General features: G+C 43.5%; 1 protein-coding gene and 1 long non-coding RNA gene across 12 annotated transcripts in view; one reads left to right on the top strand and one right to left on the bottom strand.

Moving 5' to 3' along the window:
* Positions 1 to 17,306, top strand: part of fryl (furry homolog, like) — a 54,032-nt gene that overhangs the window by 20,827 nt on the left and 15,899 nt on the right. For 7 of the 11 annotated variants that reach the window (XM_030083547.1, XM_030083541.1, XM_030083538.1 and 4 more), the window contains 36 exons: positions 1,185 to 1,286; positions 3,171 to 3,215; positions 5,055 to 5,158; positions 5,295 to 5,403; positions 5,529 to 5,615; positions 5,705 to 5,876; positions 5,951 to 6,083; positions 6,189 to 6,296; positions 6,390 to 6,627; positions 6,742 to 6,918; positions 7,039 to 7,125; positions 7,217 to 7,485; positions 7,731 to 7,935; positions 8,639 to 8,763; positions 8,855 to 8,912; positions 9,010 to 9,101; positions 9,195 to 9,367; positions 9,478 to 9,638; positions 9,738 to 9,848; positions 10,571 to 10,725; positions 10,824 to 10,923; positions 11,030 to 11,198; positions 12,147 to 12,415; positions 12,512 to 12,652; positions 12,737 to 12,905; positions 13,002 to 13,086; positions 13,325 to 13,437; positions 13,547 to 13,697; positions 13,787 to 13,890; positions 14,097 to 14,279; positions 14,763 to 14,964; positions 15,323 to 15,444; positions 15,553 to 15,740; positions 16,028 to 16,122; positions 16,229 to 16,824; positions 16,962 to 17,230. In XM_030083547.1, the coding sequence (XP_029939407.1) occupies positions 1,185 to 1,286; positions 3,171 to 3,215; positions 5,055 to 5,158; positions 5,295 to 5,403; positions 5,529 to 5,615; positions 5,705 to 5,876; positions 5,951 to 6,083; positions 6,189 to 6,296; positions 6,390 to 6,627; positions 6,742 to 6,918; positions 7,039 to 7,125; positions 7,217 to 7,485; positions 7,731 to 7,935; positions 8,639 to 8,763; positions 8,855 to 8,912; positions 9,010 to 9,101; positions 9,195 to 9,367; positions 9,478 to 9,638; positions 9,738 to 9,848; positions 10,571 to 10,725; positions 10,824 to 10,923; positions 11,030 to 11,198; positions 12,147 to 12,415; positions 12,512 to 12,652; positions 12,737 to 12,905; positions 13,002 to 13,086; positions 13,325 to 13,437; positions 13,547 to 13,697; positions 13,787 to 13,890; positions 14,097 to 14,279; positions 14,763 to 14,964; positions 15,323 to 15,444; positions 15,553 to 15,740; positions 16,028 to 16,122; positions 16,229 to 16,824; positions 16,962 to 17,230 (5,667 nt within the window). The remainder of the gene's footprint in view (positions 1 to 1,184; positions 1,287 to 3,170; positions 3,216 to 5,054; positions 5,159 to 5,294; positions 5,404 to 5,528; positions 5,616 to 5,704; positions 5,877 to 5,950; positions 6,084 to 6,188; positions 6,297 to 6,389; positions 6,628 to 6,741; positions 6,919 to 7,038; positions 7,126 to 7,216; positions 7,486 to 7,730; positions 7,936 to 8,638; positions 8,764 to 8,854; positions 8,913 to 9,009; positions 9,102 to 9,194; positions 9,368 to 9,477; positions 9,639 to 9,737; positions 9,849 to 10,570; positions 10,726 to 10,823; positions 10,924 to 11,029; positions 11,199 to 12,146; positions 12,416 to 12,511; positions 12,653 to 12,736; positions 12,906 to 13,001; positions 13,087 to 13,324; positions 13,438 to 13,546; positions 13,698 to 13,786; positions 13,891 to 14,096; positions 14,280 to 14,762; positions 14,965 to 15,322; positions 15,445 to 15,552; positions 15,741 to 16,027; positions 16,123 to 16,228; positions 16,825 to 16,961; positions 17,231 to 17,306) is intronic. The other 4 variants (XM_030083542.1, XM_030083544.1, XM_030083546.1 and 1 more) reach the window with 1 other exon arrangement.
* Positions 2,046 to 17,297, bottom strand: LOC115381908 (uncharacterized). Its single transcript, XR_003930483.1, has 3 exons — positions 17,286 to 17,297; positions 9,673 to 9,681; positions 2,046 to 2,131 (listed from the first exon to the last, which is right to left on the bottom strand). It is a non-coding gene; the product is annotated as an uncharacterized LOC115381908 (long non-coding RNA).

The following is a 17,306-nucleotide window of genomic DNA, read 5'->3' as shown; positions in this document are numbered from 1 at the left end:
ACTACTGTCATTAACATAAATCAATACAAAATGCCACGTTTAGCATCTAGTTCTGTCTCAAAATTATTCAAACCAAATGTATGGATCATCACGTAAAATCACACTTCTCTTTTCTAAATCAAGAGTTGTCTCAAGTACGCAAATATCCAGACTGCCTTTGCTTTTTAATCATAGTCAAAAACGATCACATTCTACAAATAAGTCTCTAAAATTGTCCCAAAATGTTCATAAAATAGGTCATGGCCGTGCACAACATGGACACAAGTAAAGGCACGGAATGTCTTGTGATACTTTACCAAGTATTGTTTGCAACGTCAGAAAGATAATGTGGCACATAAAAAATATGTCTTCTAGCAGAAAGATCAAGCCACAAACAGCTGGCATTAGATATTCGAGGAGGCAGGTGGCCAAAATTTCTGAAGTGTCTGCAAAATACCTGCCTCAAAAATTGGCTTCAGTAAAACCTGAGGTGTCTGCAAGAAGGTGCACGCTAAATGCTGAAATTCTCAATGGCCAAATTCAAAAACATTCACCACCACTAAACCAAAACACAAGAAAAATTGTCTGCCAAGCGGCAGCGCCATCATTCAAAACAGATTACCTTTTGGGCCTTTGAATCAACAGTAGTTCCATGGAAGTATGAGTAAATCACTGGCTGAAGAAAACTCCTTCACTACGACGCAGCGTGGTGATGGCTCGATGATGCTCTAGGACTGGCTGCTTTTTATCTCCTGGCACAGGAAACCTGTAACTTTTGGAAAGATAACATGGAGTCACTCCTGCATCAGCAAATTCTAATGCGGTCTTGTTATGGAGCTGAAGCATCTGTGTTACTGTTCTTCCCAGCAGAACAGTAATTCCAAGCACACCTCTGGGAAAAAAACCTGGAATGTACCGAAATTGATGATGTTGCCATGACATGACTCTCATGGCAAATCTTTGATTGGAATCGTTGTAGACAGTTGCAGCACACAAACCCACGATTATCAGAGCAACGCAGGCTGTTGTCAAACCTGCTGTCTGGCTAAATGTCAGGTTTACAACAGGATAGCAGCTGAAGAACAAAACATTTTTATTTTAGAAGGTGTTGGTTAAATTTTGAGACAACAACAGGCATTAAAGAGAACTTTGAATAATGAAGCATTTATTCCTGTGTCGCTGATGCTGACACTTTGTCTCCCCAGGCTCTGTATCCTCTGGTGACGTGTCTGCTGTGTGTCAGTCAGAAGCAGTTCTTTCTGAACAACTGGCACATCTTCCTCCAGAACTGCCTCTCACACCTAAAGGTACGGCCAGCCTCAGCAATCACAGTCTAATTTCAGTAAGGGTGTGCTCTGTAGCTCTGAGGACTAGCACAATGTGAGGCATTCTTCAGATTAACAATTCATAATTCAGCTCAGTGCAAGTCTTATGACTCATGCTATGAAACATAAAATACTGTTCTGATCATCTTGTGGGAAATGTGAAAAGAATGCAATTCCCATAAGTTCTGTCTTTTTTAACACTATCTATTCAGCACAAACTTAATACTAACAACTGGAAGGTTGTTTTAGACGTGACAGGTGTGCTCTGTGGTTCTGTGTGATTATCACAATGCACCTTTCCCTCCATTATCAATCCACCAGATCTGGACAGGAATAGCACTTGATTTGATGAAGTCATACTAGTGATTTTCCAGAACAGTATGCTGTAAATGAAATTCTGACAAACTCTATTAATATTCCTCTTTATCAGTGTATCTGAACTCATTTGAAAGGCTTTAATTAATCTATGTGTAATTTTTAAAACTCTTTTTAAATGGTGAATATATTAAATATTTTGTATTCACTCGTGTTTTTTCAAGTGCTGTTTTACCTCAGGTCTGTTAATGACTCCTTGGAAATCAATCACGAACAAATGAAACCTATTTTTCCTCCTGTTCTTGGGTATTAAAGCCAGAAGCTGATTGACCAAATTACTGACTGACCAACCGACTCAATGACTGTCTCTTTCCTACAAACACTGATCACTGTTTGTGAAAACTGTCTAATCCCGTCACGGACAGAAGGTTATTGTTTTTGTCTGTGTGTGTGATGGTGATTTCTGATGGCTCTTAATTGCCATCTGTCATTTCTGTGATCTCATGTCAAAGCTTTTCCCTTCACCATCCTAATTGTGTCCGATTTTCTTGGTTTGAAACGTGTTATCAGTTGCCTGATCGTTGGTGCTGATTTCTTTTGATTGAGAGCATTTTATGGGCTCGTGTGATAGAAATAATGATTCTGTGTGAACTCCGGTTTCTTATACGAATGGTGAATTTCACCCTTGTGCCTACTCCTGACAATTGTTAGTGTACAAACTCTGATTCTCTAAGCCTTACGAATAACATCATTTGAATAGCCAGTGCAATGCAAATTAAATTCGGGGAGCAAAGCCAAAAAGTCGTGCAGATTATCTGCATATCGTATAATTGTGTTCCTTTCATGAAACATTTGCATGCACATGCCTAATCAAAACAACATTAAACTACAGATTAAAGCAAAGGCAGCTTAGCAATCGTAACCATAATGTTCAAATTGAAGAGGGTTTCTGAAACCTGATCGACGCTGGCAAGTATTGGAAGATTGTAATGCATGGCGTAATTGCACACCTTGATTTTTATTTGTGACCTCCACCGAAGCACATCTTGTTTTGAGTCTGGTGACTGACTTGGGTGTCACTCCTTCTGTTTTTGAATAAAAGAGTATTGTGTGTGTGCATGTTTTTTTCATCCTTCTGTTTCTTCCATCCCCCTTCGTGTATCTTCTGCCACTGGTAGATTTCCAAACCACAGCACACCTCATTCATTTTGCTTTTTGCACTTCTTAATGAATTTCTTTCCCATTTCATTGAAGTGCAAATATATATACACATGAAAAACAAGTGAACTGTTAGTCTGTAATACTGACATGTGACTTCAAATCCACATGTGGCGTGGTTAACAGTTCCTCATGAGTCATTTCAGCTTGTTAGTGTTGATTTCTGCACTGCCATTCTGACAAGAGTTAAGTAGCTTTGGACTGCTCTTGTCACAATTATTCAGGCTGTCTCTTTTTGTTTCTTTTCCCTGTGACCTGCATGTGTCCCTCCCCAAACCCTCCATTCTTTGTTCCCTGTCATTTGATCTTTTTTCTCACACCGACTTGCTCCAGATGCCGTCTAACAACAGCATCCGAAAGCAGATTGAGACGCTGCAGGTGAGTTACCTGGTGTCAGTGGCCAGCCCGGTGCTCCCTCCCTTGTGACCATTCTTATCGCGAAGTAGGGTAGCACAGTTGACCTTCCTTTTTCTAAGAGGATTGAGTCATTCCCTGCTGTGAAGGAAGAAATAGTGAAAGAGCTCTTGGAACTTGTGACTTTGCTGTAGGCTTTGTGGTTTAGCTGGTTTGTGCTGACTTTTTCGTCTGATGTCGTGTTGTATGCTTGGATTTTTACCGCCGATTAAAGTCTCCTCAGTTGGAATCTGCAGTGGTATAAATGGTGTTCAAAGGTTTTAAAGTTCTTTACGTTCAGTAAAAGTGACAGTGAAACAGTAAACGTTTTTCTTGGAACCTAAAGGAGAAGCACAGACGTGCATTCCTGTCACAATATACAGAACGGAAAGCCGAGGTGTGTTGAGGATGGACCTGCAAGACACCGAGGCAGAGGAAAGGCCAGGGATGAGTTTCAAGGATGCAGTAAGGGAGCACATGCAGGCAGTTGCCGTGAGCAAGGAGGTTACTTGAGAGAAGGGATACTGGAAGAAGAGCTGCTACAGCAACACCTAATGGGTAAACAAAGTAATGGCTGAGTTTTCCTCCTGGTGCTGTTTGGCAGACGTGCTTCCGCCACATCATGCTGTCCATTTATTTGCTTGCCACACAGTCCAAGACTTGCCTTTTAGGCTGATATCAATAACTAGAGTATTGTTCATATTCGGTATTCAGTTTGAATAAACTTCACATTAAGTGATGTTAAAATAGATTCCTTTAAAAAAAAGTTCATTGCCTGCGTCATTGTGCTTCTGTCAAAGACAGTAAAATAAAATCGTAACTACTAGTGAAGAGGGGTAATAAATACCATGTTGGTTCGTTTCTAATAAGATCAGTAAATATTTAAGTTTATGGCTGGTTTAAAAAAAATCCACTTCCTTTGTTACCAGGAAATAATTGTAAACACAACATCAAACCTGACATGAAAAGGTGGGTTTCGTGATCTGCTTTTTAAGTCCTGAAAATTTTCTGATTTCCGGACAACAGGAACGCTTACATGAATGGTTTTTGTGCAGACAGACTGTGCAATACATACTTTTAGATGAAATTCATCACTTTGCTGATATCACACAATACTGTGTTTATTATCCCCCATGTGGGCATATTGACCACCAGGTGCTTATTTATTGAAGGATGTCTGTCAGTCCTGTATTTCCTCTGTGGGGACAAACCAACACTGTGCTGGAAGATCTCGGTCTATAGCTGTCTCCTCTCCATGAATTCCCTCATTTTTGCAAACGGTTCATTGAGAGGGTTAAAGTTTTACTGTCATTGAGGTCTGGGTGATGGAATTTTTTAATTATATATAAATACAGTACACAAAGTTGTGATGGAAACGTATGACCTATAAGCATCCAATAAAGACTGCCACCACAGAACTGAGGATATTATTTCACTCATTTATGAAAATTGTGAAGCAATGGCTTGACTCCGATTTCTTACTTAGTATGTGAGTTAAATTTAATGATCATTTATTATTTTAAAATGACTTTTTTTTTTTTTAATGTCCTCAGATTGAGGAAGACTGAATTGACAATCTGCTCCATTTTAATCTACTTGCTCTACCAGTGACGAAAATAGTTTTGCTCTGACTTTGTGGACTCTCAGTACTCAGACATGTCGGGACTGAAAACAGGGGAATCGTGTTTCTTCACAGCAACACATGTGGCTCTGTGTGTTTCAAATTCAAAAGACAAGCTCATTTCTCAGGTCTCACAGGTAGGTAATAAAATTCTCATTATAGAATGGCGTATTTATTGTGCTTCATATGTGTACAATCCACAGAATAAAGACCCCAAAATGTCTCGGGTCGCACTGGAGTCACTCTACAGACTGCTGTGGGTCTACATTATCAGGATCAAGTGTGAGAGCAACACAGTCACACAGAGGTCAGTGACAAAGCTATCCAAGCTCTAATCATCTTAATGCTTCTCCTCTTTTCATCACACGGCTAATAAATACAAAAAGAGCCAGTGTTGTAGCACCAAATGGGTAATTGCACTCTCCCTGTCTTTTTCCGTCTAGTCGGTTGCTCAGCATCGTTTCAGCACTTTTCCCCAAAGCCTCTCGCAGCGTGGTGCCCAGAGACACGCCCCTCAACATCTTCGTCAAGATCATCCAGTTCATAGCTCAGGTACGCCTCGACCAAACCGACCAATCAGGAACAAACCTGAGTTTTCTTAAATGAGCTTAATCTACAGACAAACCACACAATAGCTGTTGCATCATTGAGCTTTTGTGTGTGTGTCTGTCTTACAGGAAAGACTGGATTTTGCCATGAAAGAGATCATCTATGACCTTCTGTGTGTGGGCAAGTCTCACAAAACCTTCACCATCAATCCAGAGGTAAACCTTGAGCAATGCACCGGTTCTTTTTGTATTACACAAATGACTCCTTACCGTGACTCACTCCGTGCCTCATTTCACCTTGCCAGAGGATGAATATCGGTTTGCGAGCTTTCTTGGTGATTGCCGACAGCCTACAGCAGAAAGACGGGGAGCCTCCGATGCCTACCACAGGGATCATCCTACCCTCAGGCAACACACTGCGTGTCAAGAAGATCTTCCTCAACACCACCCTTACGGACGAAGAAGCAAAAGTCATAGGTTGGGTGGCATTCAAGCGTTACTCTTTATTTATTTCTTACCATCAGTACGTTAACGCTATTTGATGTCTTTAGGCATGTCACTGTACTACCCACAAGTCAGAAAGGCTCTGGATAACATCCTACGACACCTGGACAAGGAAGTGGGGCGCTCCATGAGCATGACCAGTGTGCAGATGTCCAACAAGGAGCCAGAGGACATGATCACGTATGTAACCATAACCTGGATCTTTAAGGTTCCTCTTCTTTGACTGTTCTTGCTGCTGCGTATGCAAGACTTCTGGCTTGTTCTCATGAATTGTTTGTGCTGCAGGGGAGAGAGAAAGCCAAAGATCGATCTGTTCCGAACATGTGTGGCGGCTATCCCAAGGCTGATACCCGATGGCATGAGCAGACAAGACCTGATCGAGCTTCTCGCCAAGTAATTCACCTTCTGTAACCTTTTTCACGGACACAGCAGTCTGTGATTTACCGAGCTTCATTCGTTTTAATGCCTGCCTGTTGGTTTTTCCAGACTGACCATCCACATGGATGAGGAGCTGCGTGGCCTCGCCTTCACTACTCTTCAGGCTCTGATGGTGGATTTCCCTGAGTGGCGAGAGGATGTGCTCTCAGGCTTTGCCTACTTCATCGTCAGAGAGGTGACCGATGTCCACCCGACGCTGCTGGACAATGCTGTCAAGATGTTGCTGCAGCTCATCAGCCAGTGGAGGCAGGCAGTGCAGAGCAGCAACAAGAGCCACGATGCCCAGGTTGGTGAAAATATGCTTCAGTTGGATTTAGAGCTATAGTGCCGTTTGTTGGCATGTCCTGTGTTGTCAGTGATGTATCGAATATTGATTTGTGCGGACATCTGTTTTCACCAGGGCTCTAGCAGTGGCCGCTCTCTGTCCTTGGAACGTACGCTCCCACTGGGTGTTCTGCATGTCGTGGAGGGTTTAGCGCTGGTGGTGCTTTGCAGCTGCCGTCCTGCTACACGCAGGCTTGCTGTCAATGTCCTGAAGGAAGTCCGAGCGCTGCACACTGCATTGGGCATTGGCAAGGTACTTTTTTGCAGATCTGCAGTCCATATTTTTTATTGAACAAATCTACAAGTCTGCAGAAAACCTTTTTTATTATTGTTATTATTATTAGTTTGCTTACATTATTTCTCAATTGTTCAGGGAGATGAAGAACTGGCCATTGATGTAATGGATAGGTTAAGTGCATCTGTGCTGGAGAGCTTCATCCACCTCACAGGAGCTGATCAGGTATGAATAAGCTACATCTTTTTCTTATTCTGTGAATTAAAATACCTTTCCATACGTGTTCTGAGGGTGTCCTCTGTTCCTGTCTCTTCAGACCAGCCTGCTGTACTGTCCCAGTGGGATTGATCTTCAGAGTCTGGCAGAGTGGAGCTCATCTCCCATCAGCCACCAGTTCGATGTGGTGAGCCCCTCGCACATCTGGGTGTTTGCCCACGTCACTCAGGGCCAGGACCCCTGGGTCATCAGCTTCTCCAGCTACCTGCGGCAGGAAAACCTGCCCAAACATTGCCCCACCGCACTCAACTATGCCTGGATGTTTGCCTACACGCGCCTGCAGTTGCTGTCACCACAAGTTGACATAAAGTATGTTTTGTTGAACTCATGTGCTTTTTTTTTTCCTTCTTCTTTTTTAATTGTAGAGGTTAATGATGTGTTTATTTGTGGTCCAAACACTTTACAGTGAATGGAAATAGTACGAGAAAGTTCATTAAAAGGTTGAACAGGCAGTCAACGTGATCCATCCTCATGTTTCCTGCTAACACCTGCCTGAGTTGTTCCTGAAAGTCTTTTCATTCATCTTTGACCTTTTATTGTATGTGTTCTTGCAGCAGCCCCATCAATGCCAAGAAAGTGAACAGCCTGAACAGTAGTGACTCCTACATTGGCCTTTGGAGGAACTACTTGATTCTGTGCTGCAGCTCTGCCTCCTCCTCCTCCATGTGCTCCTCATCCTCCACCTCTGGGTCCGTCCGCTGCTCCCCTCCTGAGACGCTGGCGTCCACGCCGGACAGCGGCTACAGTTACGATTCAAAGGTCAGTGCCACAGCAGAAATAGCACTGCAGTCATAAACTGTAGAACGTGGCTCAGGTATGTGTTCAGATCTTTAAGGTTTGGCCCAATTTCATCAGTGGGACTTGTTGTGGATACATACATATTGCCATCTGGTCCTTGGGGTCCTCTAAAATATGTGCTTTTCTGCAGCTTCTGCTGTGAGCCAGTGTGGTTTGTCTGACTTTTGCACAGACCAGAGACTTGCATAATAAAGCAAACACAGGGTGTGACTGTGGAATTACCCTATTCTAACAGTAGATCTTCGTTATTCTGTGCAAACAGTGAATGGTGACTGCCATTTTGACCATCTTGTACATGTTAAATGAGCTTTCAGCTGGTCAGTAACAGCACAGTTACTCCAGTAATATAGGCGTACATTTAACAATACTGATTTGAATATAAAGGAAATCACATCACATTTATAACGTCATAAAGCTCGCCGTACGCTAAGCATCCTTAGTTCTCAAGTTAAAAATATACAGTGAACGTTCAGCAAACCTCACTAGATTTCCTTGTTTTTCTGGTTGGCCCATTTGACAAAATCACAACTGATGTGCGAACATTGATATATTTAGCAATGGCTACTGTGGGTGTCTGTGTTGTACTTACAGTATTGTTTTTATAAGTGTATAATGTTATCAGAACACAGTATTATATACAATTATGGTATTTGTGTTTTCACAGATTGTCGGCACTCCGTCCCCCTCTTCCCTCTTCAAACACATTGTTCCAATGATGCGCTCTGAGAGCATGGACATCACAGAGTCTTTAGTTCTGGGCCTTGGCAGGACCAACCCAGTGGCTTTCAGGTAGATAACACTCTGTCTTCACTGTGCGTGCACACCCTGGTGTGCATTCTTGTATTTAGGCAAGTTTACATGTTATTTTCTTGCTTTTCAGAGAGTTGATAGAGGAGTTAAATCCCATCATCAAAGAAGCTCTGGAGAGAAGACCTGAGGTAAGCGCAGTCCATTGATCACTTGTGAAGCTTTTCTCTGTCACTTCCTTGTTTATTAAAGACACTGTGTCCTCATGCTGCATATTTCACTTTGCAGAACATGAAGCGACGCAGGCGTCGTGACATCCTGAGGGTCCAGCTGGTCCGGATATTCGAGCTACTTGCTGATGCTGGAGTCATCAGTCAAATGTACATACTACACAAGCATTTAGAGGAAAATTGTAAGATCAAGAATTACCCTAGATCTGCTGTTTGACGACTGTGAACGTTTCTCATTTGCAGAGCGAGTGGCGGGTTGGATGGAGAGAGCCATTCTCTGAACAGTACACTGCTTGAGTATGTTGATCTGACCAGGCAGTTGCTCGAGGCTGAAAATGACAAAGACTCTGACACGTTGAAAGACATTCGCTGTCACTTCAGTGCGCTTGTGGCCAATATCATTCAGAACGTTCCAGGTATGTCTTCTGAAATAGGTCAGATTCTTGGTTGGGTTAAGTTTCTCTGAAGTTTCTCTAAGAATAAAGTTAGAAATGTATGTCTCACGTGTCATTTTATCAATTTGCAGTCCACCAGAGACGGACCATCTTCCCCCAGCAGTCACTGAGACACAGTCTGTTCATGCTGTTCAGCCACTGGGCCGGGCCCTTCAGCATCATGTTCACTCCTTTGGACCGCTACAGTGACAGAAATATGCAGATCAACCGGCATCAGTACTGTGCACTAAAGGTAACGCATGAACACACGTGAAAATGGGACCAACTTTTTTCTGCTAACAGCATGACCCGGATTTACTGTAACTACCGTGTCACTGTGTTGCCGTTGTAGGCCATGTCTGCAGTGTTGTGTTGTGGACCTGTAGCTGATAATGTTGGCCTCTCCTCCGATGGCTACCTCTACAAGTGGCTGGACAACATTCTGGATTCTCAGGACAAGAAGGTAGAAAGATATGACATGTGTGATACTCTGTCTAGTTCATGTCGATATTTGAGAGATTCTTAGAAATTCCATAACACATCCACGAAGAAATAAATGGACAGAACGGTTTGAATATGACAAGCGACGTAAATAATGAATTACACATGGAAAGTGTAGTTTTCTGTCAAATCTCTTAATACAAATGATTGTTATAACAAAATAGTACATTTTGCTGAAACATGAATCTTTTTTTTCTGAGATAAAACACGACGATAAGTAGAAAACATTAAATAAGAATAGATGTATGAATCAAGATATAAATAAATGAATAGTCATTCAGATCACTTGCCTTGACACTACTACTACCCAGTGGTGTAAACAAGTACTGCATATGGTCAACATCAGCCTGCCACCCCACTTAATTGTTTACCAAGACCTTTTAAGGTTGGAAGAGATAAAATAATCTGTTTTTGGAAACGGATGCTAATTTTTTTTTAAGGAAGGTAAAGAAAACATTATGTGGACTTACATCCTTCGTGCAAGGAAGTAGGTCTTCTCATGATGTGGTGCTCCATAAAGTGTTTGTTTTCATGAAACAGAAAACTTGTTGAAAATTTTAGGTTGGAACTGAATGCAAAAACTTAAGAATGAGAAATTAGTGATTTAAATTCATCAGGATGTGGGGTTTTTTTTAGCAAGCAGTCCCATTATTTTATCGTGGTTCCTCGTGTGGTCCTCTCCAGGTTCACCAGCTGGGTTGTGAGGCTGTGATGCTGCTGCTGGAGCTGAATCCAGACCAGAGCAACCTCATGTTTTGGGCTGTGGACCGCTGTTACACCGGCTCCCGTCGGGTCGCTGCTGGCTGCTTCAGGGCCATCGCCAATGTCTTTCACAACAGGTATGCGACATTCCCAGCTTCCCGGGATCTATTTGAATGGTTTTGTTCCATATGAGATCTGATGCCTTGTTTTCTAAGTTTTGTTTGTCTGTTTTCAGGGATTACCAATTTGACACTGTGGTGCTGCTGAACTTGATTCTCTTCAAGGCGGCTGATTCTTCCAGGGAGATTTACGAGGTGGCCATGCAGCTGTTACAGGTCAGAGATTCACTGTCATGAGAAAAGTTTTGGTCACGTCTTCACTGCACCGTGTGGTTGTAGCCTTTTGTGTCTAATGCTGTGGTTTTTGGTCTACATTAAACAGATCCTGGAGCCCAAGCTCTTCCGTTACGCTCACAAACTGGAGATCCAGCGAACAGATGGCATCTTGACTCCTCCTTCGCCTCTGCCACACCTCTACTCCGTGTCTTACTACCAGCTGTCTGAGGAGCTTGCCAGGACTTACCCAGAGCTCACTCTGCCCATCTTCTCAGGTTTGTCTCACTACATTTAGGTGCTATTTCTTGGCAGTGAGTGTGTTTTTTTAGATGGTGTGAATCAGAGGTCTTCATTGAGGTGTCTGCTGAGATACTGCAGGGTGTCTTTGACATTTTTGCTTTGTGAGTCCTCCAAAGTGAAAATTGTTTTAATATACATTAACACAGCTCTGTCTCTATGTTAAATGGGTACAATTATCAACAATAACCATAGTGAGCCTTTTTTTAACATGTCTTTGCAAAAGTGGATTTTTCTCCATCCATCAAAACATAAGTTTTGTGCTCTTCATCAGAGTCAGAGGATCAAACACACCACTACGACTACAGGCTCCTTTTACACCGGCAGAAATTATATTTCTGTATATTATTTTGACAGCGTAGTGGTGTAACATCAGCAGAATGTTCCTGCATAGTGTCACTCATAGATCATCAGTCAGTTTTGTTTTCAACATTTGTTTATAAAATAACACCGATGTCGTGGACGTCATCGAAATAGCTCGTGTTTGTGATTGCCAAGCTGTTGACAAAAAATGCTGATATTTTCATTGGTTTCAGTGAAATAAGGTTTGTGTATGGCACGCCTCCACCTTGCACGTGAATGTATAAACATGAATGAAGCATGAATGAGAACTTCCCTAATTGATTGATTGATTGGTATATAAAAGAAATTATTTAACTGAGACATTTTTCCTTAATGTGCTCCTCAATGTGTGATCAAATGTGAGATTTTTCCGAAGGTCTTTAAAACATGGTAAAATCAATATGAGCTGTCATGAGAGAGATTTTCCCCTCTTTAAAAGCAATGAACCAAAGAAGACAGAAAAAAACATTAATTTGAAGACTGAATAGTTGTTAACCAGACGGATGCTGCCCTTCCATAGAGTTTAAAAGAAATATCAGTGTCTATAAGCTGACCCTGCTCCCTGCTTTTTGTTCCCATTGTAGAAGTGAGTCTGCGCATCCAGACAGCGCATCCTGGTGGTCGTCAAGTAATGTTGCACTACCTCCTGCCGTGGATGAACAATGTGGAGCTGGTAGACTTCAAGCCAATCGCACGGCGACCAGAGGACTGCGGCAGTGGTGAAGAGGACGAGGACGTACACGAAAGGGAGATGATGATGGTCAACAGCCGCAGATGGCTCCGTGGAGAAGGATGGGGATCCCCGCGAGCAACAACCATGGTGCTAAACAACCTCATGTTCATGACCGCCAAAGTAAGACTGCACTTACACTGTGCTTGTTTTTACATAAACAAGTTTCTTTTGAGCTTCTGAAGTCACTGATTCATGAAATGATCTTATGTTTTTCAGTATGGAGATGAGTTTGCCTGGTCCGAGATTGAGAACGTGTGGACCACATTAGCAGACAGTTGGCCAAAGAACCTCAAAATCATTCTACACTTTCTCATCAGCATGTCAGGAGTCAACAGTGACCCCAGCCTCTTGCCCTATGTAGGTCACAGCACACGCTCTTCATGCCGCAGCTCCATCACAATTCGCAGCGTCTATTGAATGACCTTTTCTCTCTGTCCTCAGGTGAAACGAGTGGTTGTGTACTTGGGCAGAGATAAAACTATGCAGCTGCTGGAGGAGTTGATGTGTGAGCTTGAGTTGACAGATCCTGTCAGCTCAGCTGTCACCCACATGGACAACCCCCCTTACTACCGCATCACCTCCAGTTTCAAGATCCCCTCAGTCACCTCAGGTATGTGGGCAGCTGAAGCGCGCAGCTTGGCAGCCATTGAGTCGAGACCAAATGTTGAGAAACCACGTGGTGAATGTGTGTTGTCTGCTCTGTCAGGAACAACCTCCAGTAGCAATACCATGGTGCCAGGAAATGATGGTCATCATGACACCAAGATCAAAGACTCCAACATGGAGGAAAGGTACAGGACAACTCAGCACTCAGCTGTTTTTTAACAAAGGAAAGGGAGTAACTTACAGAAAATGGCGCCAATCTGTTCAAGCTCATCTTTTTTTATAGTTATAACTTTTGCTGATACCCAACTTAGTCTTGTCTTCAAGTTTTCTTTCATAATGTACAGTATAATTCTTTGCACATTTGAATTACAATTTAATCACTGAAGGTTTTGCTCATTCACACTAAACTCGCTTGCTCTGCAGTTACACCCACCTGGATATTTACAGCGGGCTCAACAGCAACCTGAACCGCCAGCACCACCGTCTGGAATCTCGCTACAGCAGCAGCTCTGGAGGCTCCTACGAGGACGAGAAGAGTAAGCACAAAGTCGTCACTTCCCTCCAGTCAGCACAAGATTTAAAAAAAGAAAAAATAATCTTCCCCACTCATAAGCACTGCTTCCACTCATCTGCTCCCTATGTCAGGTGACTCCATGCCACTTTATGCTAACTGGCGTCTGAAAGTGATGGATCACAACCGACCGGAGCCTCTGCCTTTCCCTCCAACTGGAGGCTGCTGGTCTCCTCTCCTGGACTATTTGCCGGAGACAAACGCACCCGCTGTGCCACTCCACAGGTACACCAAGCAGCAGCTTCTCTCTGAGAAAATAAATAAATGAACAAACGCACATAATTGTGTTTTGTAACACACGTAATGTTCTCCAGATGCAACATTGCAGTCATCCTGCTGACGGACCTCATTGTGGATCATGGGGTTAAAGTCGAGTGGAGTGCCTACCTGCACCTCCTGCTGCATGCAGTTTTTATCGGTAACATGCTTTCTGTATGAGCATTATAAAAGGCTTTAATCTGCCGAGAGAGAAAATGTTCTTACTGTTAGATGTCCTACATCTCATGTATAAATAATCTAATGTCTTTAACCTAATGTGTAAGTTTAGAAGTACCTTCATATCACAGTGAACAGCATGTAGGATGGGATGTGGAACCTAACCAGAGTATCTGTATCCTCCCACAGGGCTTGATCACCAGCACCCAGAGGTCTACGAGCACTGCAAACGTCTGCTGCTTCACCTGCTTGTTGTCCAGGGTGCAAATAGCAGCGTTCAATCCGTGGCTATGGTGCTTTTACGAAACAGGGACTACAACGAACCTAAAGTTCTGACTGTAAAACCACCAGCTCCAGAGTTCAACCTCACAGGTCAGTTGTGCTTTTAGTACTCAGAACTGTGAAGGATATTAATACCAACGCTGTTGGTATGAATTGATATGAAAACATTTTCTTCAAAGTTCAGATTGCTTTTTGGTATATCAACTGTTGGACTGTAAGCTGCTATTGCACATTTAATCACAAGGTGGCAGCAAAACTCCTACCCCACACAAGCGATCTCTTTTGCTCAGTTTTGTCTGTTTGGTGGCATTCACCAATGATGAGTCATTCACTGACGATAATGACAAAAACTAAGGTTATAATCTAAATCTTTCCGCCATTTGAAGATCACTCCCCATCTGTAGTCACACTGAAAGGATCACCTAAACATCCTGTAAATAAATTTTAGACTCATTTAAGATAGTGAAACCATCAGTAAATTACTTAAAAGTCAAACTTTTGCAATATATTGAAGTTTTAATCCATAACCTTTAGCTCATTGTGCTCTATGGGAACGTTTTTTGCACCTCACAGGCGTGCAGGAGTTGTTGCCAGACTGCCAACCCTCACCTATGACAGACTCGGGTCTCAGCTCCAGCTCCACATCTTCCAGTATCAGCATCGGAGTGGGGGGTACCGCTCTGTCCCACCTCTCGCCCACTCTTCTCAGCGAGGTGGACGTCACCGCTGAGCAGGATGAGAAGGCCAAAGCTCTCATTGAGTTCATTACTTCAAGGTGAGAATTCACTATCTAAATGAAATGGTGATTTTTGGCATATCGCACGTATGCTCACTAATAATCAAAGTGATGGGAAAAGAGAAACAACCCACTTAGCTAATGTGTTATCTTACAAGTTCAACAAATGTCCCAACAAATCAATTTCAAGCTTCAGCACGTCTGTACTGCATTACTCATTCTGTCCAATTATTTGATTTCATGCTTCCAGCAGTGTCTGAGACAATGGGTATTTTGCTTTGCATGGGTTTGAGCGTGGGTTTTGGATCCAATGCCTGGTGTGAAAACATCTAATACTTGACGGTAACATCTTAGTAATGGCTCACAGTACCTCATCGGTTTTCCTCTCTGCTTGCAGGAAGCGGGGTCCACTCTGGAATCACGAAGACGTGTCACCCAAGAACCCCAACATCAAGAGCGCAGATCAGCTGAGTGTCTTTGTCCGACATGTGGTCGCTGTCTTCAAATATTGCCAGTCAGGTCTGTAGCACTTCTAGCTGGTTGTTGGTCTAATCCTGCTGATTCCAGCTGATTCCATCCTGTTTACCTGGCTCGGCTTTATTCAGTTTCTTGTGTGTCTTTCTTCAGGTTTCCAGATGGAGTCATTGCTGAGTGAAGTGGCTTTGAGGACCGCTCTGTCATGCTCTTCTCGCCACTACGCCGGTCGCTCATTCCAGATTTTCAGAGCGCTCAAGCAGCCTTTGACTCCCGCCACGCTGTCTGACATCCTGTCCCGACTGGTTGAGACCGTGGGAGACCCAGGAGAGGAGGCGCAGGTCGGTGCAATAGGAACAACACCAACGATAGAAAAACGCTATTAGAAATTAGATTAGAATTTATTCTGTCTGATTAAACTTAGTCCATTGATCTTCTGATAAAAAAAAAATCATCAAATGTGTATCTCTACCACAGCCGATTATCTTATCTATTTAGTATTTGATTGAGGTTTGTTAAAATATTCATATTAGTCATGTGTTTGTATCACATATTTTATTTCAAACACAAGCTGTTGTGATTTAAGGTGTTTTACCACAGTGGATTTACATTTTCATTTTTTCTTCAGGGCTTTGTCATTGAGCTCCTCCTCACGTTGGAGTCTGGCATTGACACACTAGCAGACACACTCAAAAACTACGACCTCCTCACTGCTCTTGCTCAGTAAGTCTGAATAATATTTCTACATTTCACCTATCTTTACTATTAGCGGTCAGCTGATTGTCACGGGTAACCTGAGCGGCGTCCGCAATGTATCGTCATTTCACAGAACCCCGACTCGCGATCACTTGCTCGGGCCAAAGTTTGCCTCCAACAGGAAGAGCACGGGCCAGCTGAACATCAGCAGCAGCGGTCTCTACCACTACGTCCACGCTCGCAGCAACTCCCTCCGCGCCAGCCTGCTGAGCGAGCGGAAAACCGACCGGCGTCGGAGTAACACCTTAGACATAGCAGACCGGCTCGGTGGAAGCCACGGAAACCTGGCGCGAACGCGGAGCTTATCATCGCTGGGCGGAGGAGGAAGTCCAGGAGGGGAAACCGCTCCACCTGTGGACCCTTCAAATCTGATGGCCACAGTGTTCTGGATCGCTGTCTCCTTGCTGGAGTCGGACTACGAGTTTGAGTATCTGCTGGCTTTGCGTTTACTCAACAAGCTGCTGGGCCAGCTGCCCCTGGATCGGGCCGACAGCAGAGAACGTCTGGAGATGGTCCAGTCCAAGCTGAAGTGGTACAACTTCCCGGGGCTCCTGCAGCTCTTCCTGAAGGGTTTCACCTCTGCTTCGACTCAGGAGCTCACCATCCACCTGCTGAGCAAGCTCATCAGTGTCTCCAGACACACACTGGTAGACCCTTCACAAGTGGCAGGTAGATCCTCCTCATATCTTGTATGGTTTGTTCATTAATTCCAGAACTGTTTTTACTTCATTCGATTCTTTCACGTATTGCTACTTCGGTGAGCTTCATTCACTTTGTCTTTTTCCTGTTGTGGCGTTTCTCTGCAGGTTTTCCCTTGAACATCTTGTGCCTCCTACCGCACCTTATTCAGCACTTTGACAGCCCCACGCCCTTCTGCAAGGAAACGGCTGATAAAATAGCCAAAGTGTGCGCTGATGAGAAGTCGGCCACTCTGTCTAACCTGGCCCACATGATGAGCCTGTACAGCACACACAGCTATTCCCGCGACTGCACCAACTGGATCAACGTGGTCTGCCGCTACCTCCACGACGCCTTCGCTGAGAGGACCCTCAACCTGGTCACATACTTAGCCGAGGTAAGACCTGTCTTCAAACATAGGACATTGGTTACATGTGGTGAAAAAAAACCACCCCTGATTGTGAATTTTGTTT

This window comes from Salarias fasciatus, chromosome 23, assembly GCF_902148845.1.
Source record: "Salarias fasciatus chromosome 23, fSalaFa1.1, whole genome shotgun sequence".
Classification (NCBI taxonomy): domain Eukaryota; kingdom Metazoa; phylum Chordata; class Actinopteri; order Blenniiformes; family Blenniidae; genus Salarias; species Salarias fasciatus.
The sequence above is the reverse complement of the archived record's forward strand: the minus strand, read 5'-3'. Positions and strand labels throughout refer to the sequence as shown.